The 26,769-nt window shown below is 56.0% G+C and overlaps 2 protein-coding genes and 1 long non-coding RNA gene across 5 annotated transcripts in view; 1 reads left to right on the forward strand and 2 right to left on the reverse strand.

Moving 5' to 3' along the window:
- Positions 1 to 8,857, forward strand: BCL2L11 (BCL2 like 11). The gene is made up of 4 exons (XM_086744247.1): positions 1 to 80; positions 282 to 660; positions 5,466 to 5,578; positions 8,327 to 8,857. The coding sequence occupies exons 2-4, from the start codon at positions 291 to 293 to the stop codon at positions 8,414 to 8,416; spliced, it is 573 nt and encodes a 190-aa protein (XP_086600373.1). The 5' UTR covers positions 1 to 80; positions 282 to 290; the 3' UTR covers positions 8,417 to 8,857.
- LOC147601486 (uncharacterized) overlaps positions 2,473 to 26,769 on the reverse strand; it is a 25,671-nt gene continuing 1,374 nt past the window's right edge. The window contains exons 1-3 of one of the 3 annotated variants that reach the window (XR_015258103.1): positions 23,390 to 24,048; positions 13,287 to 13,474; positions 4,753 to 4,911 (exon numbers count right to left, since the gene is read on the reverse strand). Coding sequence is in view for 2 of the 3 variants with exons in the window: in XM_086744248.1 (XP_086600374.1) it covers positions 4,692 to 4,911; positions 13,287 to 13,474 (408 nt within the window). In the remaining variant the exon portion in view is untranslated. Of the gene's footprint in view, positions 4,912 to 13,286; positions 13,475 to 23,389; positions 24,049 to 26,769 lie in introns of those variants that run through there. The other 2 variants (XM_086744249.1, XM_086744248.1) reach the window with 2 other exon arrangements.
- LOC147601487 (uncharacterized) lies at positions 8,982 to 11,943 on the reverse strand. The gene is made up of 2 exons (XR_015258104.1): positions 9,693 to 11,943; positions 8,982 to 9,449 (listed from the first exon to the last, which is right to left on the reverse strand). It is a non-coding gene; the product is annotated as an uncharacterized LOC147601487 (long non-coding RNA).

The raw sequence follows: 26,769 nt of genomic DNA on the forward strand, positions 1-26,769 counted from the left end.
GCCGCGGGGCAGGCGGCGGGGCCGCGCACACGCACCCACGCAGAGCCGGGCCGCCCCGCACCGCCGGCGGCGTGAGCACCGTGAGCGGGGCCGGGGGGAGCGGAGCGGGGCCGGGCTGGAGGGGAGGAGGAGGACGAGGAAGGCGGCGGGGGTGGGGGGGGCGGCGCGGCGCGGAGCTGCCGCCTCAGCACTTTCGGCAGAACAATGGGGCCGGGCGGGAGGGGCCGGGCCGCGGCCGGTGGCGGTGGCCCCGCTCCCCTGACGCCGGCCCCTGTCCTCAGGCAGCCCCCATGGCCAAGCAGCCCCCGGAGGTGAAAACGCAACGCGACGGCGAGCGGTTACCGGCGGCGGCGGAGGGGCCGGGCCCGGCCTCCCAGCTGCGCCCGGGCGCTCCCGCCGCCCTGCCCGGCTCCGGTTCCAGCGTCCCGGCGGGGCCTCTTCCTCCTCCTCCTCCGCGGGGTCCTCCCGCCAGCCCCGGCCCCTTCGCCACCCGCTCGCCCCTCTTCATCTTCGTGCGGAGGTCGCCGCTGCTGTCCCGCTCTTCCAGCGGGTACTTCTCCTTCGACGCCGAGCGCAGCCCCGCGCCCCTCAGCTGCGACAAGGCCACCCAGACCCCCAGCCCGCCCTGCCAGGCCCTCAGCCACTGCCTCAGCGCCATGGGTAAGGTCCTGCTTAAAAATTGGGGGGGGGGCACACCCCTAAAAACCAGCCCACCGGGCTCTCCTCGCCCCCCTGCCTGCCAGCAGCACCCTCCGCTCCGCGCCGTGCTCGGCTTTTTTCCGTTAAAAGTTGCCAAGTGCACCTGCATCCCACCGTCTCTGGGTTTTTTTGGGGATGCCGGCTGCGGTCGAGCCAAGCTGGCCCCCGCCGTACCTGCGGGACGGTGGCCAAAGGCCTCCCCCGGGGCGTCGAGCCCACGCCGGGACGAGCCGTGGGGCTGGCCGCTCGCCCCGTTTGGCCGGGGACCGGCGAGCAAACGTGCTGCTGGCAAACACCCGCTCGCCCAGCCCTTAAAAAAAAAAAAAATTTACTATTATTTTTATTCTTTTCCGGGATGGGTCAGTCCAGGCCTGGGGAGGAGGGGACAAAGTTAATCCTGCTTCCTAGTCTGAGCTTGCTCCGCTCGCTTTTCGCCAGGCTGTGCGCTCCGCTGCCAGGTAAGTGCCTGCCCGCTTGTGGGGTTGGTTTTTTTTTTTGTTTTGTTTTTTTTTTTTTTCTTGCTCCTGTTTCTTTCTGAAGAAGCCGCGTGGCGTCGGAGGTGCTAAGGTCACGAAACTCCCGCTTGTTTTTGGCGGAACCCAAGACGAGCGCTCGAAAGCAGCGCGGTGGTGGGCGGGCGTGTGTTTACGTGTGGCTTAGCCAGGTAAGGCTGGGCCGGAGCCTGGGGCGCGGAGCGGGCGTCCCGCGATGCCTTTTCTCCCCCTCTCGCCGTTAATTCCCCCTACCTGGAGGAAAGCTTTTACCTTCCGCCAGGATTCGGGAGAAGCGGGAGCGTTCCTGCGACGGCGAGGCAGGCACCGCGTCGCTAGCGCTCCGCCGGGGATAACAAACCCCAGCTCCAAGCTTTACGTGAGCAAAAACATCTTTTTTTTTTTTTTTTTTTTGTGTTTGCTTGTTTTGGTTTTTGTTGGGTTTTGGTTGGTTTTGTTTTTTTTTTCTCCTTGGTTAATGGCTGTGGTTACAGCTGCAGAGGGCTTACTGTAATGTGCCCTCAGGAAAGATTTTCTGACATTATTGCAGTAATTACGGCTTAATGCAAGTTTCACAACCTCGCGCAGCGCAAACGCGCGTGGCACCGCCGCGCAAGGATGCTGGAGTTCCTCGCGGGGAGAGCCGCAGCCGGCGTTTTATCAGCAAGTAACTTTTTTTGGTGCTCCAGGAAGAAATTGAAATTTTCCCTGTTTTTTTTTGTTTGTTTTTTTTTTTTTTCTCCTGAGCTCTTCCTTTTCCATCCCCGCGCAAAAGCCGTGGAAAACGCTGTTTTTACCGGAGCCTTTGTTCTGTTATTGTTGCTAGGGGCATCATCCTAAAACAGCTATAAGCAAACGGAAAACACTCGAGCGACGTAAACGGGACCCTGGAGCGCGGAGTCGGGGACCGCGGCTCCCGGGCTGTGCCGTACCGCGCGGCTCGCCTCGAGAAGGGGCTGTGGGTTTGCCCCTCGCTCCTCTTGGCGTGCCGTCGAGTTTTCCCCGCGCGGAAACGGGTCGGTCCCCGGGCGGGGAAGCGAAAGGGTGTAATTTCTTGCCGTGTGTTTACGCGCTGATTTTTATCTGTTGTAAGGCGCGGGCTGAGGGATGGAGAGCGGCTGTAGGAAGCGTAAGCAAGCGGCCTTTAGCAAGAATATTAATAATAAACAGACGTTTCCTGTAAGCAGGAGCAGTTTGTGCGCGGTGGGTGCCCTCGGCCTCTCCCGTGGACGGCGACCGGCTGTTTCCAACGCTGGGTCGAGCGAAGCAAGCTCGTAACTGCCTCTCCTAAATCCCGCGAAGCCTTCCCCAAAATTCTCAGCGGTGATGGCCCAAATTGTAATTAAGCGCTGAAAGTGCCCCTGCCAGGCCAAAAAGCTGGAGGCAGCCCTGGGAAGAGCCGTTCCTGGCGCGGGAGGCGGCAGGCGGTGATGCTTCAGGCTGTTCCGCTTCTCTGTGAGGGCCGGGGGGTACAGCTGGCCGCCCCCAGTGCCCTTTTTTTTTTTTTTTTTTTTTTCTTTTTCTTTTGGGAAATGAGTTGAAGGCGGCGAGGGTGACGTTCTTGGATGGGAGGAAGTGGCGCGCAACTGGCCGGGCGTGCCTGGGAAGGTGGTTTTGGGGACGGGTGGGAGAGGAGCGGGGATGAGTTCATCGTGCGCGGGGTTGGCGTGGCATGGGAGCGCTCGCCGCGGAGTCACCCGGGAGGAGAAACCCACCCTTTGGTGGGGTCGTGCGACTCTCGCGCTGGTTCCTCAACTCTTCGGCTCCGAGGTTTCGCTTGGCTGGGTGTTGTTGTTTTTTTTTTTTTTTTTTGTTCCAGGAGCATCTCCGCCCAAGGGCGCGGGGGTTCGGGGCTCGCAGGCGGGTTTTTGGGGATGTGCTGGGAGCAGGCGCGCGCGAGTGCTCTGCAGATGGGTTTTCCCGGCGCTGTTCTGATCCTGATGTTTTCCCGCGCTGTGGAAATGGGGAGAGAAGCAGCGTGAGCCTCTCCTTGCCCATGAAGGAGATCTGGGTGGGGTGGGTGAATTTAAGGGGGGAAACCTTGAGGTGAGGAGCTGGTGGTGTCATTCCTGTTGCCCTTCTTTTGGGGATGCTGCTGTTTTCTCCCTGCGCTTCGCACGTGGATCACATGAAGCCGTTCTCCAACTCTGGAGGGGTTTTATGACCAAGTCCAGGAGGTGGAGGTGCAATTTGGTGTTGGATTTCTATTTTTTTTTTTTTTTTTTTTTCCCTTCCAAGCAGGGACAGCGACGTTGCCGTGGTGGTCCACGGCTGGAGCGTCCCGTGGGCCGGAGCGAGATGCAGGCATCCCGGGGCCGCCTCTCGCTTTGTCCCCGTCCCCACGGCAGCCGTCTCACCGCCGCCGGCGGGCGCCCGGTCGCGGTATGACTGGGGGGGCCCCCCGAAAACACCTCTGACTGGTTTTGGGACCGGTTATGACTGGACCCTTTTGACACCACTCTTTGGCAGCGCCACAGAAAGTCCTTTCTGAAAACCTCAGCCCGATTTCGCTCTCAGCCACCAACCCCAGCCATCAGCTCTTCAGCGGCTGAGCTCTCGGGTGCGATGCTGGGGCGAGGAGAGAGGATGGAGAAGGGGGAGAGGATGGAGAGGGAGCCATACCTCTCCCCATCGCAGTGTTCTCTGCCTCCCTGGGTCTCTTTACATCTTTTTGTCCCATGTTTTTAATTTTTTAATTTTTCTAGCTTAACTCTTGCCGGGAAAGGCAGCCCGGGGCCGGCTCTGGTGACGGCGGTGGGATTTCGGAAGTTCGCCCCGCCCCAGCCAAAATCCTGTTTGCCTTCCCGGAGCGTCGGGGTGGAGTATCGCGAGGGCTGCGCCGCGTTTCATTCACCAGCGAGGAAAATAAATACTCCGGGGCCGTCCCCGGCCAGGCGGCGGGTACTACTCCTGCGCTACTACAGCGTGAAAACAAAACAGATCCTCGAGCCAAGCGGTGCTAGTTTGGCTCGGAAATACATTTTCCAGTCAGATTGGAGCCAGGCTTTTATTTAATTTTTTTTTTTTTTTTTTAAACTGCCCCACTAATCCTTTGAATATTTTGAGATTGGAAGCTATTTCTGTTCCCTTGTGATTCCTTCTAAGCTGCCGTGCCAAAACGCTCTGTTTTGTTTTGCACAGTGGTTTTTTTTTTTTTTTTTTTTGGGCTGTGTGGGGTTGTTTTGGGTTTTTTTTGTTTGGTTTTGTTGTTGTGTGGATGGTTTTTTTTTGGTCGGTGGTGTTTTGTTTTTGTTTTGTTTTTTTATTTTTCTTCCTGAAGGCTGTGATTCTTGCGGAGATCCTGCGCTTGTGGAGGAGGAAGAGGTGGTGCAGGTACCGCACGGGGTCCTGCCTGGATCACAAGCTGCTCCTTTCTCCCCCAGTGTTTTGGGGATTGCACGGTGACTTTTCCACGTGCCTAATAACTTCTCAAAAGGGAGACTACAATAACTGTCGTTGATGCATTAGCTCTATTTTTTGTTTGGTTTTTTTTTTTCCCTTTCATAAGCCAGCCCTGTTTTCCTGCGCCGCCTTTATTTTGTTTTCCGCTAAAGCGCAGGAAGATGCCGTTTTGCGAGGCGAGCGCCCCGGTTCCTTCCCGCAGGCGCAAGGTCCTTCACTTCGCTGGAAGCGGGGTTTCTCCGCGTACAAATCCCGTTGTGGCTTTCTTCTCCGTGCGACAAACCCAGTCGTTTTCCTTTCCTCCTTGAGCACTTCAGAGCTGTTGGGGGAAGAAATGAAAGAAGGGTTCAGTTAAACTGTCCAGACAGAGGGTGTTTTGGTTGTTTTTTTTTTTTTTAAGGTTAGAGAAGTTGCTACTGTGCCTGCAAGAAAAGGAAATTGTTTAGAAAAGAGGGGGAAGAGAAGGTTTTGCTAGGGAGAGAAATTGGAGGGTGGCATCTCGGCCTTCCTCCTTATTTTAGAGGGGACTGGGGGATGTGCCGGAGGAGATGCTCTGGAGGGAAGCCTGTCATAAAGAAATAAATTAATAAAAGCATAATGATGATGATGATAGGAAAATAATAAGGAATAAAAACCTGTCCTGCGATGCGTGTGTTGTGTAACGAGTCCTGTTTGCACTGCGTACCACGTACAGCCTGGCACCTACATGACTCCTAGGAACTGTACTTAAAAAAAAAAAAAAAAAAAAAAAAATTAAAAATAGTAATAACAACAGAAAACCAGTAGTAGTCCATTGAGTGTTGCAAATTTAATGGAGGGTTTGTGTTCTGTGTTGTTCATCGGCTTCAAACGCTGCGTTCTTCTTCCGTGCAGCTTCCCGGTGGCAGTCTCCCTCGCTAGCAGAAGACCTGCAGCCCGAAATCTGGATCGCCCAGGAGCTGCGGCGCATCGGCGACGAGTTCAATGCCTCCTATTGTCCCCGAAGGGTAACTTTCATCTTTTTTACTTTCCATTTCTTTACGCACGGTCTCTAAAAGGGGAAAAGCTTAATCATCTCTGGAAACTAGCTCTGCGGCGAACGTTTCGTTCACTCAAACGTAGAAAAGGATGCGCGGCTGGTTGTGCTCATCTGGACGCGGCGGCGTGCTGTCGGCGGGGTCGTCCGCTGCTGCAGCGTCATGAAATCGTTTTAAAAATAACCTTTAAACTGGAACTTGAGGTTTTTGGGTACAAAGTTCACAGTATCTTTTGTAGCAGCCAGCCTAGTGCTGCTGGATTGGGGCTGGAGCTGGCAGTGATGAGGAAGAAACTTGTAAAAGTTGAGAGGCAGGGAAAGTTTGGGTGAGTCGGGGTGTTTTCGGGGCAACGACGGGAAGAGCTGCCTTGGCAGGTACCGAACGCAGCAGGTTTCTGCACCCAGCTCCCAGATTCCTGCTGCCGCGGATCGCGTGCGTGGAAGCGTAGTTGCAAATAAGAAAGAGAGAGAGGAGTTGGTCTGAGAACTGATTTTTCTTACAAAGGATCTGCCAGAGCTGTTTTGAAACGCCTGTATTTATTTATAAGGCTGTAAACTCTCTCACCTTCGAGTGTTGCAACAAAAATAGGTGGCATTAATGCAAAAAAGAGGAGGGGGGGGGGGGGAAAAAAACGAACCCCAAAGCAAGCCAACCCAGAGATGAAGTAACAGTGTTTTTCAGAGGAGCGGGTGTTAGCCAGCAGCTTGCCTGCCAAACGTTACCGACGGCGGCGTGTCTGTGCCTGCGGCTTCTGATCCGTCCGCTCCTCGCTGGGAAGAGGAGGCAGGAGCACCTCAGGTAGCGGCGCCGGTGACGAAATGCTGGCCGCTCGGATCCTTATCCGTCCTCCCTGGCTCGTGAGTCACTGCTGCGGCGTGTTCCCTCGCTGCTCCCTGCGGCAGATGGCTGTAGGCAGGGGCTTTTCCCCCAAATCGGGTGCCGGGCTGCCGTGGTCCGGCTCCTTCTGCGCAGCCTCGCTGCCTCGCCTCGCCGGAGCCTCCTGCGCCGACTCCGTTTGCTTTCTGGATGCTTTGGCTTTTCTGACCCGCAACAAACCGGAGACAAGCTGCGTTTTATCCCGAATCCAGGATGCGCGTCTTCCAGGCTGATCCCTGGTGATGCAAAATACCCATTTTTTTGGGTTTAAAGGACATCTTTTTGATGAAAGGTAGGGACTAAGCCAATCCTGCTGGCGTTCAGAAACGCGGAATGCCGTGCCGTCCCTTCTCCTCGCTGGCTTCTGGAGCGGTGCCTCGAATCTGGAGCGCGGGCAAGCCCTTTGGGAACAAGTTTGTGATGAGCAGGGGTGTCCTCCCTGCTTTCTCTCCTGGGGACCGGCTCCCTCTGTGCTGCCTCGCGGGGGACCTTGCACGTTGGGGATCTGCGCTGGGCACGTCGTGCTGCCCCGTACAAAACCGCGGTCCGTGCTGTGTGGGGTGTAAGTGTGGATTTAACGGGGGGGCTGAGGAGGAGTGGGAAAAGGTTGTTTTTTTTTTTTTTTTTTTTTTCCCCTGAGAAGGATGGGTGTGCTGAAGGGGCAGCGGGATGGGGCGCAGAGACCGCGCAGGTTCGCACGAGGTGATTCCCAGCGCCGCGGCCGCACTTCCAACGTGCTGCCCCGGGGAGAGAACCGAAACGCGGAGGACTGCGTCCTGCTTGCTAGATGACACGAGCAGAGGCTGTCGTGCGTGACCCTGAAAACACTTTGTACCTGGCGTAATTAGCATCTGACGAACTCTCGCTGGTTGGAACGAGGGGGTTTCAGAGCGTTTAAGCCAACGCGATGGAATTATCGTCCGCGTTGCGCTTGGCTGTTGCTTTGTGGAAAGGTGTCTTTGCCGTGGAGAAGCGGTGATCTCCGCGGAGCTGGAGCCCCTTGGCAGGAGGGGCGGGTGGGACGCCTGAGCGGCACGCCGGGCTCTGCCGCTCGCCGCCTGCCTGGGGTTTGCCCTTTAAGCGCGAGGTTAGAAATGGGGAACTAAGAGCCCTGCCAAAAAAAACCGGCGACTCGCCGGGCAGGTCGGAGCTGTCGGACGGGTCGCGTGCTCCCAGTCACGTTCCCCATCGGTGCGCCCTGCGCCTTGCTCCCCCGGCAGCGTCTCTTGGCCAAGACAGCGGGGAATAGGACGGTTCCCCGTCCAACCCCTCTTTACCCCCACGAAGCTCGTGGGTCTGGCGAGTGGAGGTGGCCGCAAGACCTTCTGGCCGCGGGGACCAGCTCCGTGCCGAGGCTTTTGCCGGCAGAGGGGGCATCGCTTGGCCACCGTCGCGTGCCCCGAACTTTGCTGCCTGCGCTCAAGCTGCAAAATATCTCGTTTCAGCTCTTATTTTTTTCTTTTTTCCTTTATTAAAGAAGACCTAATTTTGGTGTTTTCTCTTGCATCCTCCTCTAAGCCTGTTGGGTTTTTATTTTTTCATTTGTTCGTTTGTTCCGCCCTTGCTGGCGGTCAGGTGGTGCGGTGGGCGTAGCGTGGCGCTGGTGAGGGTGGGTAAACCCCGCTGGTGCGGGGACGCCCCGGGGTACCCAGCCGGGGGATGCTGGAGCATCGCCCCCGTAGCGGCGTGAACGGCATCTCTTCTCTCTCTGGGACGATTGCACATAAATTGACATTTATTAATGTCATTAATATTTTCCAGCACAAGGTGTTTGTGCTGGAAATTAAAATCACAATCTTGTTTTTTTTTTTTTTTTTTTTTTTTTTCTCCCCTTTCATTTAGGGTTTCTTGGACAACCGGGCAGGAAACCCCCAGGTGGTCATCTTGCGCCTCCTGCGTTACATCGTCCGCCTCATCTGGAGGATGCAGTGAGCGCCGGGCGCATCCCGAGGCACTGGGACTGGTTTGCTCCTTGGGAAAGCCTGGAGAGGACGGACGGACGGATGGACAGAGGGATGCGGGGCTCCCCGTGCCGCCCTGCCTCTCCCCCCAGACACGCGAGGATGGACTGGGACGCTCCGATGCGGGATTTTGTCCGAGAGTGGTGTTTACTGCGTTTCTCTCAACTCTTTTATTATTTTTTATTCCTTTTTTAAAAAATTTTTCCTAAAGAGTCTCAGAGAAAATACTCAATGGCGATGGAATTTTTTTTAATTGGTTTTTTTTTTTTGGTCATCGTTTCTGGAAAGCTGTCGGCTCGCCTGGTGGCAGCGGGGGAAGAGGAGAACCTGAGCCAGCTGATGAGCAGACCCGCCTTCGTTTGCCTCGCAGGCCTTATCACAGAGACTCTGAGCCCTCGCCTCTCCCACCGCCTCCTGGAAGGATGGAAGAGGGATTTAAATCAGCACTTCTTTTACCTGTAAATACCTGATGCTACCCCAAATCCATGCAAATAGCCTATTTCCTGCTGACTGATTTTTTTAATTTTTTTTTTTAATCTATCTATTTTATTTTTTTCACTCTGAATTTCAAGACTCAGCTGTCAGCCTCCCAGGGTCCAAGATACCACAACCAACCAACCAAACCAAACCAACCCACCAGGTTGCCTTTTTTTTAAAAATTCTTTCTATAAAACGTCTGAAAACGCTTAGGTGTTGTCGAATTACGAGTATGTGATGGCGGTGACTGGGTAATTCAGCAATAAAACCTTCTCGGAGGCGGGTGGAAACAGTTCCCAGCGCACCGCAGCTTTGCACCCGGAGACCGCAGCTCCTGCCGCTCCGCTCTGGTTTACGCCGTGGCTTCTCCCTTGCTGGATTTTTAAGGTGCTGGATTTTTTTTTTTTTTTTTTTTTTTTTTTTTCCTGGATTCTCTCTGAGTTCGGACAGGACAGCCCGGAGCAGGGCAATGAGCGGGATGAGACTGGCGGCGTGAAGACCCCGAACGCCGGCGCGCGGGGATGCAGCTGGAAGAGACGCGACGAAGGATGCCGACCCGCGTGGGGTCTGCTCCCAAACCGCCCTCCTTCCCCCCGCGAGCTTGCTGCCGTCCCAGGGCGTCTCCCCTTCCACCCGGAGACCCCGCAGCCCGGCTGGAGGAGCCCCGGGGGTTCGTCAGAAGAAGCAGATCTGTCTCCGGTTCATCTCACGGACGGGCGCTTTTGTGGGGCTGGCTGCCGCCGCCCCCCCGTATCTATGCACAAACGTACCCCTCGCCGCCTCCGGAGCTGCCCCTTTCCTCTGGTCCTCAGCCCCCCTTCCAGACACCGCCAGTTTAGTTCTGGTTTCACCAGCACCGTAAAAAAAAAAAAAAAAAGGAGGAAAAAAAAACCCACAAGCCTACGATCACGGTTTTTCCTGGAGGGAGAAGCTGCCCGCCCCGTGCGGCGACGAGCGATTTTAACGACGGACAAACTGCACAACCCGACCTTGATGCACCGGCCGCGCGCTGCTCGGGTAGGCAGAGAGCCGCGGCGGCGCGGGGCTGCGTGCCTCCCGTTGCGCTCCTCTGGAGCCTTACGGAGCGGTTTTTAATGTTTATTTTAATTTTTTATTACTTTTTTTTTTTTTTTTGGACCTGCGAGATGAGCATCGGTTGCAGGAGTTAGCCTCCGCTGCGGGACCAGGGGATGTTCTGGAAAGGGTGTTTTGCAGAGGGTTTCCCGTTGGGAAAATTAAAAGGAAAAAAAAAAAATTGGCAGCAGCGGGGGGAACCCAAACAAGCTTTCTTTTTTTTTTCCCAGTTGAGTTTCATCCGTCGTGGGTGGATGAAACGACGCTTTTGGGTCTCGCAGCCTTACGGCATCCCGCCGGCACCGCGCCGCCCAGAATGTGTCCCTTGGAGTACACCAAAGAAACGCCGAGCACTTTACCCCGTCCTCCCCGCCGGGCCGCCCCAGCTGACGATGCAGCAAGAAATGGGATTGATTTTTTTTTTTAAGGAGGGGAAAAAAAAAAAAAGAAAAAAAAAAAATCAAGGTATTGGCGGTGTTCGCCTGGGACTTCCCAGCCAAAAGGCAGGCGTAGGAAAATTAGCCCCCAAAAAACCAGATTTCACCCCTGTAGAGTTGTGAGGTTTAGGGGAAAAAAAAAAACAACCCCAAAAAGTCTCTAAAGAGAAAAATTATGTTTTTAAATGCCGATCATGCTCCTTCTGGCCGCGTTGGCCGACTGCTGCGGGTCGTTTTAAGCGTCACCTGTGGTCTGTGTGCTACCAAAAGGATGCGATGAAGTTTTCCAGGCGATCTCGCACGGCGTGTTAACGCTTCTCCTCCTTCCCTAACTGTAAATACCCAAATATTTATTAGAGTAGGGCACCGTATTATTTCCACCATCTGAGCCAAATATCTGCGTGCAATGTATTTCCTTTCCTTTCTCTCGTGTAAGTTTTGTACAGCTTATAAATCAGTAAAAAAGAAAAAAAAAAATTTTTTTTTTCCTAAACTTTTTTAGAGTTGAACTTGGTAAATACTGTAGATTATTATTATTTTTTTTTTCCCCCCTGTGTAATTAATGCACTCTACTGTTCCGTCATGCTGTAACTTGTAGAAATGTATATTTATTTTCTGCTTATTTAAGTTCCTGGGAAGGTTTTGTTGCCCCCTTCTCTCCTCCCCGCCCCCGCCGTAAGCGATGGATCACCTTCCGCAGCGCCGTCTTCTCCCGGCGGTGCAGCCAACACGGTTTGGATGATGAGATTTATTATTTTAATTTTTTTTTTTTTTTTCCCTCAAAGTGCCTAAGTCCCACTTCCCAGTAGTGATTTAGGCGCCTCACAGACTTCAGCATTAGCGAAACTCCGTGGGAATTCGGCTTCTCCCTCCCTGGGATTTTTCAGAGCCGCCCCGGGCCGCTTTCCCCGGCCGGCGGGAACGTCAGGTACCGGCCCAGCGCGCCGCTGCGCCGACGGATCACTAACTGGTTTCACCGGACCCAGCGTATGTAGCATTTTTACCGCAATTTCCCTGGCTTCCTTGTGTTTTGCACTGATGAATTTCGGACAGGGTAATTGCCACTTTACTCGTGCAATACTGCTGTAAATAATTGCAGAATTTTTTTTTTTTTAAATGCAATCTTTTATGTTCTTAATATGAGTTTTATATGAATAAAAACTTTCAACTATTTCTCACGCTCGCTGTTTTCGTTGGGGCTGGGGGTGTTTGCTGCTTTCATCGCCCGTTCTCCCCGTTTTTCACCAGTTCTCCCCCAGATTATCGTCAGCCAGTGGTGAGGTTGCGCCGGGTCGGCTTTTGGCACGAAGGGAGCACGGAGGAGGCAGCGTGGTCCCCAAATCGAAGCGGTGAGGTGACAGGAACGAGCACGGGGTGGGGTGGGGGGTACGGATATTTTTAGCCGCTTTCTTCCGAAATATCAGCTGGGTGGCTGGGGGTTGCGTGGCGCGCGGCGGGAGCGTGCGTCAGCTGGGAAGGCTGAAGGGCAGGAAGAAATCGGGGGGGAAAACAGACGGAGAAGTCCCCGGGTGGGGCGGGGCTGCGCCGAGTGCTCCCGCGCCTCAGCACCCACCGGCTGAAATCTCTTTTTTTAAAAACAACCCCAAAAAGTCCTGCTTGACAAACAACTTGAAAAAAATTCAGGATTTTTTTTTTTTTTTTTTTGTTCTTGTGTGTGTTTCAAATTACAGAAGTTCCTGAAAGGGAAGTTTATTCGTTTCAGGTGCTATTTTAGGGGCTTCTTTAATTCAAAAAAAAATTAAAAAAAAAAAAGGCTTTATTGCCGAGCCGAGGCTCTGGCAGCTGCCAGCCCCGCTCGGCCTGTGGCTCTTCGGTCCCACTGGCGTCTGGGAGCCCACCAGCCTGTGCTGGTGACTTCTCGCACCTCGTGCTCTCAATTTTGCTGTGACTCATGTTGGAAGGAGCTCACTGCCTGCCTGAACCCGGTGACCCGGGTGAGACAACAGGGAAGAGAAACGCCGCCCCGCCGGCAACGCGCAGCGGCGCAGAGCGCTGGTGGGATCTCGCCTTTGGGCAGGAGCTTGGCCGTCGCCAGGTCTAGGTTGGCCATGGCCAAGTCAAAGGTGGTCATGGCCCGGGTTGGTAGCTGTGGCCAAGATCAAAGGTGGTCGTGGCCAAGTTGAAGGTGGTCACGGCCCAGATTGGCCATGGCCAAGTCCAAGGTGGTCACAGCCCAGGTCCACCAAAGACACGTCATCTGGGCCTTACCCCAGAGACGGGCCCTTTCTGTGGCCTTGAATTTTTGCTTTAGTGACTAATTAAACCCACATGCAGTTGTGTTTTAAGGATGACAAACTTTCTTTATTCCTTGAAAAGGAAAAAACCAAAACCCCAAAACATTGCTTGTGGAAAAAACCGTCTGACAGCCTCACCGCCACAGAGCCCCGCGTCCGTCGGGAGTAAGCCCTTCTACATTCGCGCCCTCCCCAAACGCTCATGGCTGCTTTGTGCACACGCGGTTGAGGACACACGCGGTTGAGGACACACGCGGTCTCAGCCCAGGACATTCCCACACCCCTTAACCCCCGCCCGCCCCGGGAATGATGGGCAACGGGAGCCAACGATGAGCTCCCCGGTTGGGCACTAACGCTGGGCGTTGCGCTCGCCGGAGGGGCTTGGGTGGGACGCACAAACCAACGCGCCTGTCAAGCGTGAGCTGAAGGGCCGGCGGCTGCCGCGCTGTGGCCATCCAGTTCCACGGGAGCGACAACACCACTCTGCCAGGCTCTCAATATATATATATATTTTTTTTTTTAATTTTTTTTTTTTCCCAATGACTCGCCTCTGACCTTTCAAACACCTGTTCAGCCTTAAACAGCTAAAAATACCCACCCAGCTTTGCATTTGATTTTCATATTGCAACAAAGCTCACTGTTTCCAGCGGGTTTTCTCGCCTTTTCTGGCCGGGTCGAGGGTGGTCGGCCTCTACCTCTGGTCAAACCCAGCGCAGACGGGGACGGGAGGCCGCTGGCTGAGGGGAGGGTTGCTCGGGCCTCCCTGGCACATGGCCAGACAGGTCCCTAAAAGAAATAAAGGGGCATTATGGATGCTGTAATGGGGCCGGGCGTACGTTGATATGGGGTAAGTCAAGCCCAAGGGTGGTAGGACCAAGAGGACCTTCTCGCTGCCCACCCGCATGGGCTTTGCGAGGTGCCTGTGAGCCGTTGACCCAACCTCTGCTGCCCTTTCCCAGCATCCCAAACCTATTCCGGGTTCTAAAACGAAGCCCTGCAACGCTACGAAAGCGAGACTAATGGGTTATTTCCGATGGCGACCCCGCTGTAGTCCTGCGGAGCCGCAACGACCTCAGCCGCTGCGGCGCTGGCTTGCTCGGTGCCGCGTGGCTCGCTGGGGCCGACACTGGGCGAGGGCTGGGACTCTCACGGGGATACGGGGCCTTTTCTTCCCCGATTTGATGGATTTCTCCTCACCGGCCTTCTGACGGGCTCGTATGTTAATTTTCCCAGGAGGACGGGCGAGGAGCCTCTGCTTCCCAGCTCGGCGGGCCGCCGCTAATTAAAACATGCTTCATCTCAGCGACATCGTGCACCCATCGAAAGATTTTTTTTTTTTTCCCCCCCACAAAGACATAATTATCTTGGATATTAATTAGGGGAAACAAAGTTGGAAGACGGCACAATAGCCATTCCCCGAGCTGGGAGCAGCAAACCACAGCTTCCCCGAGCATCCCCCTCCGCTACCCACACCAGCGCGCGGCTCCGGCGTTAATTGGCTTTAATTGGTATCTCTGGAACGGCGCAGGCTGGAGGGTGGCATGCGAGGAAGAGCGCTGGAGCAAGAGCGGAGGGAGAGGGCAAGGAGAGCCGCAGCTCCGCCTCGGCACATCCCCACGCCACGGGATGGCTGCGCGTGACCCTGCGTTAAAAAAGTATTAGATTTTTTCCAAAATCTTGGGTTGTTTTGGGTTTGTTTTTCTTTTTTTTTTTTTTCTGAAATGCACAAATAAACCCCCTGAGCATCAAGGAGCAGGGGACAGGAGGGTGCTGGGGACCCTGGAGCTCGCCGAGCGCCCACGGCACCGTCGGGCCCGGCAGCGGCGCAGAGCCCTCCCGTCAGCCGGGACGGCCACGAGCGCCTGCCATTACCATTCAAATGACTTATTGGCAGAAATGGGTTTAAAAATAGGCTTTTTTTGTGATAAACAAACTAACCTCATACAGGAAGTGAGCTGCAAATACTAAAGACTGGTGTGTTGTAAGAGCTGGTAGAGCACAGAGCTGCCCCGCAAAACTCAAAAAAAACAACAACAAAAAAAGCAGCAGTTGGCTTCTTTTTAATCATTTCTTGTTTTTTTTGTTTTTTTTTGTTTTTTCCACATTATTTTCCCCGCCGACGCGGGGAGACTTGAGGGGAGAAAGGGCTGGGGGGGAGTAGGGGGGATGAGAGAATTGCTTCTCTACGCGAGCCCCTGAAAAGAAAGGCAAAGCCCGGCGATGCGCAACCGGCTCGGCGAGCCCCGCGCCTGAGCGTGCCGGCACCTTCAGCTGGCGCTTGCTTCTGCTGCTGAAAAGGTTAAGCAGTTTTCCTCCCGAAACCCCGCGTGTGGGCTGCGAAAGAACATGTTAATGAAGCAAATTTCCCCAGGGCTGCTCTTTTATTATCACCAAAAGCCATCGAGTTTCAGTTTGAGTTATTTGTATTTATTTATAAAAACAAAGATTAAATAAGTAGAACGAAAACAAAAACCTCATCCTAATTTCTGAGCCCGGCCCGAGGTATTCAAACGAAGAATTTTTCCCCCCCAGAGCAGGGAGCTGCAGGCTGTTTTCCCCTTCGTGTTGAGAAAGAAAACCCAACCTGAGCTGCTGACGTGCTGCATGTGAAATAGATTTAAGTGTTTTTTTTTTCAAAAACCACCCAGCTCAAGACCCAAACCATTCAACTGTCCTCGTTGGCTGAAAAAAAAAAACAAAAAAACCCAAAGGTTTTGAAGTCATTGACTGGAAGGGGAACGGCACGGTCGGCCGGGGCAGGTTGGCCGGCCCGGCTGTTGGGTTTGGCCATGGTTTGGTGATGGAGCATCACATATACGAGAGAAAAAGAAGAAAAGAAAAGAAAAAAAAAAAAAAAAAAAAAGCATTTCTCTTTTCATGTGTTTTCACTTCCATCACGAGAGAACTGGTGAAAAAAAAACACAACACACGCGCACACAAAAAAAGCCCTTCAGTGGTCTTGTAGCCTTCAACGTGTTGTTTTTCTACATATTTTATGTTGTTGGCTTTTGTTATCAGTCTCATCTGCAGTTTGTGGCCAATTCTGTCATGCTCAAGGCAGACATCTTGTTCCCAAAACTGTTTGCAACCTTTCAGCACCGGTACAGCCTCGAAGACGGGCAGAGACGAGCCGCAAACGAGAAAAAGGGCAGATTTAACCCCAAAATGATCGCTGGGCTGCGTTTTTCCCCCGGAGACGGGGACGAGGCGCGGGGCAGCAGCGAGCCAGCCCCAGCCCCGTCCCCTCCCCAGCCCGAGCATCCTCGCTTTTATTCGAATTATTTCGGGTTTTCCCATCCCGGGAGAAGCCAAACCCATCCCGACGCAACCCGGTGGGTTTTTCCCCATCCCAAAGAGCGTTTTCCGCCCCGTTTTCCCATCCGTCGGCGCGACGCCGTCCCGGTGGAACCCCTCTTTTCTTTTCTATGCGCGGCGCGGATTAAATCAGTTGAGCTGTTATTTACCACCGAAAACAAACGCCGCCGACCCGGCACCTCTTCGATATTAATAGCGAAACCAAAAAAGCAAATTAATACCGCAGGGTGAAGGCATTTAAAAAAAAAATAATAGTAATAAAATAAAATGAAAGTCTTCGAAGTGGCTGACGGAGTCGAGAGCCACGCTGGAGGGTGGGAGCCGATTTTGGCCTCCGCCGGCCCCCGTGGGTCGGAGGGGGACTGAATTTGGCCTTTTTTTGGGGGGTGGTTAAACCGAAAGGAACGGCGAGCGGCCGTCCCGCGCCCCGCTTCGGCAGGGTTTACGGCCGGGGCAGCGCGACGCTCGCCGGTGAGGGAAGCCGTGCGCTCCATCCCCAGGCAAACCCCCCCCCAGTCCCGGGTTTGAAATAACCAATTTTGGGGTTTTTCAAAGAATTTGGCGCAGGCGGCGGGGCAGCCCGGCCGGGGGAGGAATGAGACATTGTGAAACCCAGCTCCTTTTCCTGAGGCTGCCGGCAGCGCCCGAGCCCGAACCCTGCCCGAGAGAGAAAAAAAAAAAAGCTCTCAACGGTTTCCCGAAGCCGAGGCGCCCGAGCGGCTCTCGCCCTTCGCCGGGAGCCGCTCACAATTTTGGGCTCCCCGGCGCGGGGCACGGCTACCGGCTGCCGCTCCGGGAAGGGCTGCCTTCCTCCGCCGGACCACCGCAGCCCCCGGCCTCGGCTCCCCGGGATGCTCGGGGCCGGGGGGTCCCGTCGCCCCGCTCCCCCTCCGTCCAGCGTACCCCCTCTTTGTGCCCAACGCAACTGCGCCGCAGTTTTTTTGGCCAGAAAATATTTATTTAAAAAAAAAAGACCAAAAAATAGTCAATCTCGCAGGGCTCTCCCAATGCTCTCTCCACTTCCTGTGACAAACCAAAAAAAACACACGCGTCGTTTGAAATTTATTCTTCCTCTATCGAACGCCGAGAAATAATGACCGAATTAATCGAAACCCCGGCCCGCGGAGGGCTGGACGGCCAGCCGGGGCTGAATTTCCACTTCGCTATTTTCGTCCCGCCGCCGAGCGAGTCAAACGCTTCCCCCCCCTCCAACCCCCCCCCAACACAACCTCCTCCCTCCACGTCATCGTTTCAAAAACCCAAATCAAAAAGCAGCAGCAATGGGTAAGGGTTCGATCCATTCGTATTTTGAGTCATCCGTTTCGCCGCGGCGTGATCGAACTCCCCGCCGGCCGCCGTAATATTCGCCGCCGGGCGAAGGGGAGCGGTAACCCCACTCGTGAGATCGAGGTGGGGGGGGGGAAGAAAATCATCATTTTCGTTTGACTCATGTGGAAAGAGTGAAACACAGAGCGGGCTACGCAGCGGCTTTCACGGCGCTGTTCGCCGCGCGCGGAGATAAAGCAGAATTTTGGGCAATTTCAGGTGCAAATTTACAGCCGGAGGCTTCCCCCTCTGCAAACGGACGCGGTTTGGACGCAGTTTGCAGCCAGATGAAAGAAAACGAGGGGGAAAAAAAGAATAAAGTAAAAGGATTTGTGGTCAGCGTGACTTTGCGCCGTGGTAATTTTTCCAAACGGGGCTCGGGCTGCGCCGGGGGGAAGCGCCACTTCTCGTGGTGAGAGGTGGGTTTTGCCTACGGTGGGGAAAACCGGCTGGAAAAGTGAAACCCACCTGGAAAATCGTACGGGGAGTTTCAGGTGGGTTGGGCAATTAGCCTCTCTGAGAATTAATTAATCTGGAAAAAAAATAATAAAAAATAATTAAATTCATAAAGAAGCCCCAGGAGGGATCTCAGGGGCTGGCCGCTGCGGCGCGCTGGGTGAAACCTAAGCACGAAGAGTGAAAAACTGGGAGTTTTTCCGTGTCCTGCCCCCCCGAGGAGGGCTCCCGAGGGAAATCCCATCCCTGCGGTGGGAGGACTGGGAGCACTGGTCCCCTTTTGGGCTGCATCCCGCTGGGATGCGCCCAGCATCCCCAGCGCATCGTCCGCCGCGGCCTCCCGGGCCAGGAGATGCCAATCTTTTCATCAAAGCTCGCCGAAAACAAAACTGAGAAACAGCTTGTGGTTTGACAAGAATGTATTTACATTTTAAAAAAATATTCTTTAAAAAAAAAAAAAAAAAGCCTTTGGGGCTGGTGAGAGAAGGCGCTGGCGGTGTTTGTGTGGTCCCTGACATTTAAGCGCGGCTCGCCGAGCGTGGCGGCCTCACGTGTTACCCATGCCGAGCCCCATGCGGGAGCCAAAGCTCCTTCCTTAGGCCTGGCTTAAATTTAAGCAGGGCTTTTACCGTCTCCCCATTGCATCCATCAGCAGGCTGGACCGACAGCGGCCATCAGGAGGAGCGAGGAATTGACTCCCAGGCGTGTGTAAGATAAGGGCGCCGCACCAATTTCCTCACATTCCAGCCCAAAAACCAGGCAGAGCTTTAAAAAAAAAAAACAAAAAACTCAACCAAGCAACTCCAAAAAACCAACCCAAAGCCGGGTTTTTGGCTGCTCTCCCGCTCATCAGCCGTGACGCTTCGCTCCTTTGCTCGGCACCACGCATCAAATCCGAGCGCGCTTGGGTTTCTTTGCCAGGCTTGGTGTTGGGTTTTTGGTTTTTTTTGTGTTTTTTTTTCAGGTTTGTGGTTTTTTTTGCAAGGTTCGCAAACAGAAGATTGTGTTTATCTGCAAAGCTTGCGTTTGTTTGCAATTGCAACGTTTGCTTGTAATGCCTGCATTTGTTTGCAAGCACCCAATTCTTTGCTTTCCAAGTTAAAAAAAAAAAAAATAAATATCAAAAAGAAGAAGGTGCGAAGGCGCTGCCCGTTCCCGGCCGGCCCTCGCGTCGCGGGGAGCCGCCGGCGCGCGCCCAGCCCGGCGGTTTCCGTCAGCGAGCCTTTTCCCTCTTTTCTGAGTCATTCTGAGATCGCTCGACGTCTCGAGCACGCCGGCAGCGAAAACTCCGCTCCTAGAGCCTCGGACGGCGGGTGCGGCGGCACGCGCCCGGCACGCCTTGGCGTCTGCTGGTGCGGGCTCCCCGCGTCCCGGCAAACGCCCGCACTACGGCGGCAGCGCCGGCAAGCCCTCGCGAGCAGCACCCAGCTCCGGGAAACCCCAAATCGGCTTTGAAGCCTTCTCGTTGAGCGGCCCGGCGGAGCTCCTGACCTGCCAAAACCCTCGGGACGTGCGGCAGCAGCTTTGGGCTCAGCGGCATCCCTCCGGCATCCTTCCTGCATCCCTCCTGGACCACAAGTATCCCTCCTGCATCCCTTCAACATCCCTCCTGCACCCCCAGCATCCCTCCAGCATCCCTCCAGCATCTTCAGCATCCTCAGTGTCCCTCCAGCATCCCTCCAGGACCGTCAGCATCCCCCCCACATCCCCAGCACTCCTTCAAGATCCCTCCTGCATCCCTCCAAGACCACCAGCATCCCCAGCATCCCTCCTGCCTCCTCAGTGTCCCTCCAGCATCCCTCCAGGCCCGCCAGCATCCCTCCCACGTCCCCCCCTGCACCCTTCAGGATCCCTGCAGGACCACCAGCATCCCTCCTGCATCCCTCCAGGAACACCAGCATCCCTCTCATGTCCCCAGCATCCCTCCAGGACTGCCAGCATCCTTGCAGGACTGCTACCATCACTCCTGCATCCCCAGCATCCCTCCAGCATCCCCAGCATCCCTCCTGCATCCCCAGCATCCCTCCAGCATCCCTCCAGGACCACCAACATCCCTCCCACATCCTTCCAGCATCCCCAGCATCCCTCCTGCATCCCTCCAGAACCACCAGTATCCTTCCAGCATCCCCAGCATCCCTCCAGGACCACCAGCATCCCTCTAGGACCACCAGCATCCCTTCAGCATCCCCAGCATCCCTCCAGGACCACCAGCATCCCTCCAGAACCACCAGTATCCTTCCAGCATCCCCAGTATCCCTCCAGGACCACCAGCATCCCTCCAGGACCACCAGTACCCCTCCAGCATCCCCAGCATCCCTCCAGGACCACCAGTATCCCTCCAGCATCCCCAGCATCCCTCCAGGACCACCAGCATCCCCCTGCTCCCCAAACCCCAGCGCAGCCCGAGGGCGAGCGGGGCGATGGCCGGCGCGGGGGGCTGCCGGTGGCCCAGAGCCGGCCCGGCAAAGCTCGCCCTCCCCAAAGCCCCCGGTGCCAGCGCGGGGTCTGGAGCCCTCCCTGGCTTCAGCTCCCCCCCCCCAAAAAAAGGGCTTGCTCAGCACTTTTAGCAAAAAAACCCTCAAGCATAGAAAATGTTCACGCGTAGCTAGCAGCCGCGCTGTCTCACCAAAAAAAAATACTGAAAATATGGAAAATACTGAAAATATTAAAGATATGTGGGAAATGTTGAAAATATATATAAAAAAATAAATGTTGAAAATAACGAAAATGGTCAAAAATCTTTCCAATGTTGCAATACTTCGGGCGGACTGGGCCATTTCCTTCTTACCAACCCCCCCTGCAGCCCTCGGGGGGAACTGCCCCGCGCAGAAAGTGCTGGAAAATTGAGGTTTTTGTTGTTTTTTTTTTTTGTTTTTTTTTTTTTTTTAAAAAACAGCCCCCAAACCCCACCAAATAAACCCCAAAATGGCTTTTTTTTTCTGTTTCAAAATTAATCCTTTTTTTTTTGTCTCCATTGCCAAAATAATCCTTTTTTTTTTTTTAAATTCCATTGCCTAGATAATCCTTCTTTTCTTCCCCCTTACCAAAATAATCCTATTTTTTTACGATTAAAACCCCAACTGCCTTAATTTATACATCTTTTTATAAGGACCTACGCTACCTTTGCCAGCAAAAAGCACCCAATTGCTTTAATTAATGGCAGTATTCAGAGCCAGGACTAACAAAGCCAGGACTAGCGAAGCACAGCTTTAAACAGGCACCATGGGAATATTCTCCTGTCTAAGATGCACAGGGCTGTTTTTTTTTTTTTTTTTTTTTGAGCACGCTGTGGTGCCCAAATCCCTTATTTCAAGGCATTCAGCAGGAGAAAATAGCGAGAGTAGCTGCGTGGGATTGAAAATAATGGGGGGAAAAAAAAAAGAAAATTAAAATGTGACGGTGTGGTACAAGGCAGGTGAACCAGGAAAACGCAGCCAAAGAGGATTCACCGCATTTCTCCATCATTTAAAAAAAAAAAAAATATATATATATATATATATATCTCAGAAAATACATATGGATCAGAAAATGATCGGATCACATCGGAAAATGAAGGGAATAATCCAGCACGGGGCACCATTTCCAACATGTTTCACAAAAATTTCCCAAAAAGCAACAAATCTCCCGCGGGAAAAGCCGGACTCGCCGCTGAGAGTCCCTCCGTTTTTCCCCGTTTCGGGATTTTGGAGCGCGGAGGGCGCGGGACCCGGCGGTGAAATGCGAGTTTTACTCCGTTTAAAACCAACTGTTCCAAGCAGGAATTAAATTGTCGGCGCCCCCGGGAGCCAGCCCACCCCACCTGCCGCGCGCGTGGGTGATGGACATGAGCTGAGGTGACGGTGTGAAAATACGGAACTTTTTCTACGTGCGTCGACAAAAAAAATAACCCTGCCTTATTTTCACGCTTGGGTGCGGCTGAGGAGCGACACCCCCGTGCTGGGATTTCGTCCCAAATGGCAATTTTAGTAATTTTTTTTTAATAAACCCCAAAAATGTGGAAGACCCTGAAGTGCCGGCAAGCGGAGCAGCCGGGTGGGCGTTGGCGGGGGCGAGCGTGGCTTCGGCGCCCGGCGAGAAACCCCCGCCTATGGCGAGCGGCGGTTTCGGTTTCGGGGCGCAAGAAAACGGGGCGGCAGGAGCTCTTTCCTCCGCCGCCGCGCGTCGAGGGAGGGGACGGGGGGTCGGCGGCTGCCATCCCGGGGACGGACGGCGGCACGCGCCCCGCGCGGCTCCCGCCGATGCCGTACGGGTGTCCCTGGATGGCCGGTGTCCCATCCCGGCTCCGCTTGGAGCCTCCAGACGTGACCCCCCGCCCGGGTTTGGGCCCCCCAGCTCGTCTCACTTCTTTAAACCCGTTTCCCGTGCGTTCTCGCGAAGGAACGGTTCCTGTTTCTCCGCCTCGGCGGTGACAATGCTTTTTTCCTACCCGGCCCGCATCCCGCAACTCCCCAGCCGCCCGGGAAACCCCGGAATTTTAAAAAACACTTCGGCTTTGCTCTAATCCAGAGCTGGGTTGGGTTTTTTCTTTAAATTCCCAGGAAACGTTGGGTTTGGAAACCTGGCGTCACCCACCCCAGGGCCGTGGTGCGACTCGGGCGACGCAGCCCCCGGGCCGGAGCGTGACCCCCGCCGCCACCCCTCACCCCGCGACGGGGAAGCCGAAAGCCCCGGCCGCGGCACCTCAGTCGCCGTTCGCCCCGTCCGCCAGCGCAACGCAACCGCGCGCTCGGGCACGGCGGCGGCTTTTGCGGTCGGTTTAAGGGCGCCGTGATTAACGCGCGCCTCGGCTCGAGAAAAAAAAAAGCAGTTTTTCTTCCTCTGCCACGCGGGCGCAGCGGGGTGCGTCCCGGCGAGAGAAAAACCGGGGCTGCCCAGAGGCCACGGGGATGGGCACCCTGATTTGCACTCGTGCAGCAGCCTGGGTGCCAGGCGGATTATTCACGAGAGGAGAGCGAGGAAGAGGAGAAAACCGGCACGTGGGTGAGATGCTGCGTGCACCGGCATCAGCAGCATCATCGTCACCAGCATCGTCATCATCACCAGCATCCCCATCAGCACCATGAGCATCACCAGCATCACCACCATCATCATCATCACCACCACGAGCATCACCAGCATCCCCAGCATCACCACCAGCACCATGAGCATCACCAGCATCACCATCATCCCCAGCACAAGGAGGGAGGGTGGCAGCGCCCTCCCCTCTCCTGCAGCAGCCGCCCTTGCCGCTGACTCATTTTTGGCCCGCGAGCCCACGAGAGGCTCGGCGCCTCCCGCCACCCCGTGGGGTGGGGTTTTTTTTTGTTTTTTTTTTTTTCCCCTTTCCTTTCTTTTTCTTCGTCAGGCAGGCGCCCGGTTACCAAAAACCCTCGTCATGCGGCTCGCCAGCCGGCCACTTTCATTTACTGGAACGGCGCGACCGTGAAAAAAACAGCCCAGCCGAGCCGCCGGTGCTCTCGGAGGGCGTCGGGGCTGGGAGCGGGCACCCGGAGCGTCGACGGTGAGGAATTTCGGCGCAGGTGGGCTCCCCCGGCTCGGTGCCTCGCCCAAGGGTGCGCCGGGCCCCCCAAAATGCCCATCCCGAAGCCCCACGGCAACACTCACCCCAACGGCGGCTCCGTCGCCGTGTCCTCTGGAGCCATCGCCTGCGACGGGGAGGGGATCCGGCAGCGCTGGGTACGTTTTCACGGGAACGGGGTTAAAAAAAAAACAATCCCAAAGCACGGGGGGCGAATGTCACTTCTTTCCCATCATTAGGTGATGACCAAAATAATTACCAGGGGAAAAGAAAAGCCAAACCCTGGCTCGGTTGCTGCTCCCTGTGAGACGGCTGCGGTCCCACCGCCGCCTCCTCCGGAGAGCCTGGCGCAGTCCGCTGCCCCGGTGAAAAATAAGCTTTTAAAAATGTTTTTTCTCATTTATGCTGCTTGAAAAAAAAAATCTCTTCTGCTACTTGCGTTTCAGCCACGGGCCGGGGCATCGCCTACGGAGGAACCAGACCGTCGTCAGCGGTAATGGGGCAGCCGGAGCAGAGCGGGGGTCCCCGCGCGTGGATGTTTCACCCCCGTCTTGCCATGGGGTTGACGCCGGCGCGGTTTGGTGCCGCCGGGTGGAAATCGGCCGCCTCGGATACCGGCGGCGCGCAGCCGGAGCGGGACGCTCAACCGATGGGATTCACCCACTGCGTTTCGCCTTTCGCCGGCGTTTGACGACGAGGGCGAACCGCAGCCCAGCGAGCGCATCCTCCTGTCCCGCGCACTGCGTCCCCGCCGAATCCCCCCGACCTCCTACCCGGCCTCTCCTCGCCGCAGCTGCCAGGCCGGGACGCGCTGGCGGGTTTATACGGCCCCGCCAGCCTCTGCCGAGCCGCGGGGAAGGGAGGCGTTTTCCCACGGCCGACACGATCCCGCTTCCCCCGTCGGGAAAGGCTCGGGGATTTTTTTCCCATCGGGATGGGGCCTTTGCTGGGAAAGGTCCCGTTTCCCAGGGCTCGCGGCCAAACCCACGGGGTCCGTGGCGGCAGTGGGGGGGCTGGGGTGGGCCACCGAAATCCACCGTCCCGCAGCGGCGCGAGGCTCGGCCGACCAGCCCCCGTGCTCCTCTCGCGCATCCGCGAGCCGTGGGGCACCCGGGTGCCCTTCCAGCCTCTCTGTCGGGAAGCGCTCTGGGGTTTTTTTCCCTGCTTTCCATCAGCTGGGCTGAAAAAAAAAGCCGTGACCTCTCCACAGACCCTGTGGGAAAGGCCGGCGGCTGCCGCGCGGGCGACGGAAACGCTCGCCCTTCCCCAGGGAAGCGCTCCGGCAAGCGCCCATCCCAGACGCCGGCCGCTCCGAGGCCGTTCCCTCTCTCCTCACCCCAACTTGTGTGCCATCCCCTGTTTTTTTTTTTCACGCCCGATTTCTGTTTCGCGTGATTCCGGGGTGGCCGGGAGGCACGGTTCCTGGCTGTTTCAAGAAAAATGAGCCCAGGTTTACCGGCAAGCCCGCGCTCCCCGATTCAGCGGGGTTCAGAGATGAGTCAGGCGGTGGCGAGCAGCTCGGGGAGGAGGCAACGCGGAGGCTGCTTTAATCAGCCTTTCGCAAATTTTTTTCTTAAAAAAAAAAAGAAAAAAAAAAGGGTTTATGACAGCAGAGCAGCTGTGGCGGCGGCTCGGAGCGGGTGGGATTCGGCAATGCCGGGCACCCCGCGGCCGTGCTCACCGGGCGAGCACCCACGGCGTCGGCCCCTCGACGCCTCCACGCGTCCTCACCGCTCGACCCTTCCAGCCTCGTGTCCTGGGAAGCGGCCGATGCGGCTGGGACTGGAGGGATCACGAGCCCCTCGGTGAACCCAGGAGCCGTGGAGGCGGCCGAGCCCCGCGCCCGGCTACCTGGCAGAAGCCGTGGCCCTAAACGCCTGGATATTGCCCCAAAACCAGCGAGGGGATGGGTGGTCCCCTTCACCCAGCGCTCCCCGGGAGCATCCCCGGAGGGAAACATCCTGTGCGGAGGAAATCACCCCATGGGCATCCCACGGAGGAGGGCTGGCCCAGGCGCAGCGCGAGGCCGCGAGCTTTACGGAAAACCAGAGTTTTCGGTAAATTTTTGTCATTTTCCAGCCAAACCCCGCTGGCAGGCAGCAGGATGCTGGGGGAGCGCGGGCGAAGGTGCCTTTGGGGAAGGAGGAGCAAGAGGCGTGGGTTTATCTTTTATTTTGGGGAGGGGAGGTGTGTGGTTTTGGAGGGCAGAGGAATCCTTCCGAGTGGGATTTTCCTGGTGGCTCCCAGCCGGCGGTGTCCCAGGGGATGCTCTGGGAAGATGCAGGTCCCGAGGGACCGCGTGCCACGAGATGCCGTCACCATGGGGGTCAGCTGCGCAAATCAGTACGGGCAAAAAGCCACCACCCCGAAACATCCCCGAAATATCCTGCCGGGATCCCACGGGATGGCCCATGAGCCGGGCATGCCGGCACCTGCCTTCCCGTGGAGCCGAAAAAAACAAGTCGCTCAGTCACGGCAAAACCATGAAAGCAAAACCACAGAGCCCCAGAGCGCCTCTGAGTCACTCCCCCGGCCGCCGCCGCCGCGGCCCCACAGCCCTCCCAAAACTCGCCGCCACCTGCAACCAGCCCCAGAAGCTGCTGAGCCACGCTCGGCCGCCACGGCATGGCACGGCACGGCACGCGTCAGGGTGCCGTATGGGTGCCGGCAGCATCTTCCCTGAGGGAAAGCGCGGGTGGCAGTCGCCGTCTGATGGACGGAGGAGCCCAGGGCAGGGGAGAGCGGCCGCGACCCTTCCCACCAGCTCAGCGCCCTCCGCCGAGCCAAAACCCGCTCGCCGGCACCGCTTCGCAGCCAAAACGCTTCCTTCCCCTCTTTCCCGTAAAATCGCCCGTATTTTTATTATTATTATTACTTTAAATTGTAAAAAACACGCGCCTGAGCAGTGTATGGCGATGAAACACTCACAAAGCGCTCGCGGGATTAGTCAGCGGCTGCACCGTCTCGATTTACGCGAGGCAGGGAGGTCGGCTGCCCCGCTCCCAAATTAAAGCCCCGCCGGGTTTTCGGTTTTTGGGCTGTCCTCGGGAGACCTTTCGGTAACTTTTCTCCAGCTGCCTCCCAGCACGGGTGCTTACCGAAACGCCGCGAGGTGCCAGCCGCGGCGTGACGCGGCAGCCGGGGCTGGAACGCTGGAGGGGAGGATTTGTCCCGCTAAAACCAAGAAATGTCCCCGTTTTGTGGCTGGGATGGGGAGAGGGGCAGCGGGCGCCGCGGGGTGACGGGTGGCTGGGATGGAGGTGGGCGAAGGGGCCAAGGCGGCGGCGCTGGGCCCCGGCGGCGGCGCCGACAGAGGTCACTGTTGCCGAAAAACCGCGCGCCCCCGTCGAAAAAGGGAACTCGGCGAGGGAAGGCGGCGATGGGGCAGGCCGGGTTTTGAACAGGCGCCACTGCCACGGGACGTCCCCAGGGCCAAAAAGTTGAGGGATGGGGCAGGATGGGAGCC

The sequence above is a fragment of the Chlamydotis macqueenii genome, chromosome 3 (genome assembly GCF_036417535.1).
Source record: "Chlamydotis macqueenii isolate bChlMac1 chromosome 3, bChlMac1.mat, whole genome shotgun sequence".
Classification (NCBI taxonomy): domain Eukaryota; kingdom Metazoa; phylum Chordata; class Aves; order Otidiformes; family Otididae; genus Chlamydotis; species Chlamydotis macqueenii.

What these genes read in the sequence shown, in the direction of transcription:
- BCL2L11 (XM_086744247.1), top strand. Translation starts at nt 291, where the DNA reads ATGGCCAAGCAGCCCCCGGAGGTGAAAACGCAACGCGACGGCGAGCGG. An exon ending in CCACTGCCTCAGCGCCATGG is followed by an intron (nt 661 to 5,465) that starts GTAAGGTCCTGC and finishes TCTTCCGTGCAG; the next exon opens with CTTCCCGGTGGCAGTCTCCC. An exon ending in CCTCCTATTGTCCCCGAAGG is followed by an intron (nt 5,579 to 8,326) that starts GTAACTTTCATC and finishes CCTTTCATTTAG; the next exon opens with GGTTTCTTGGACAACCGGGC.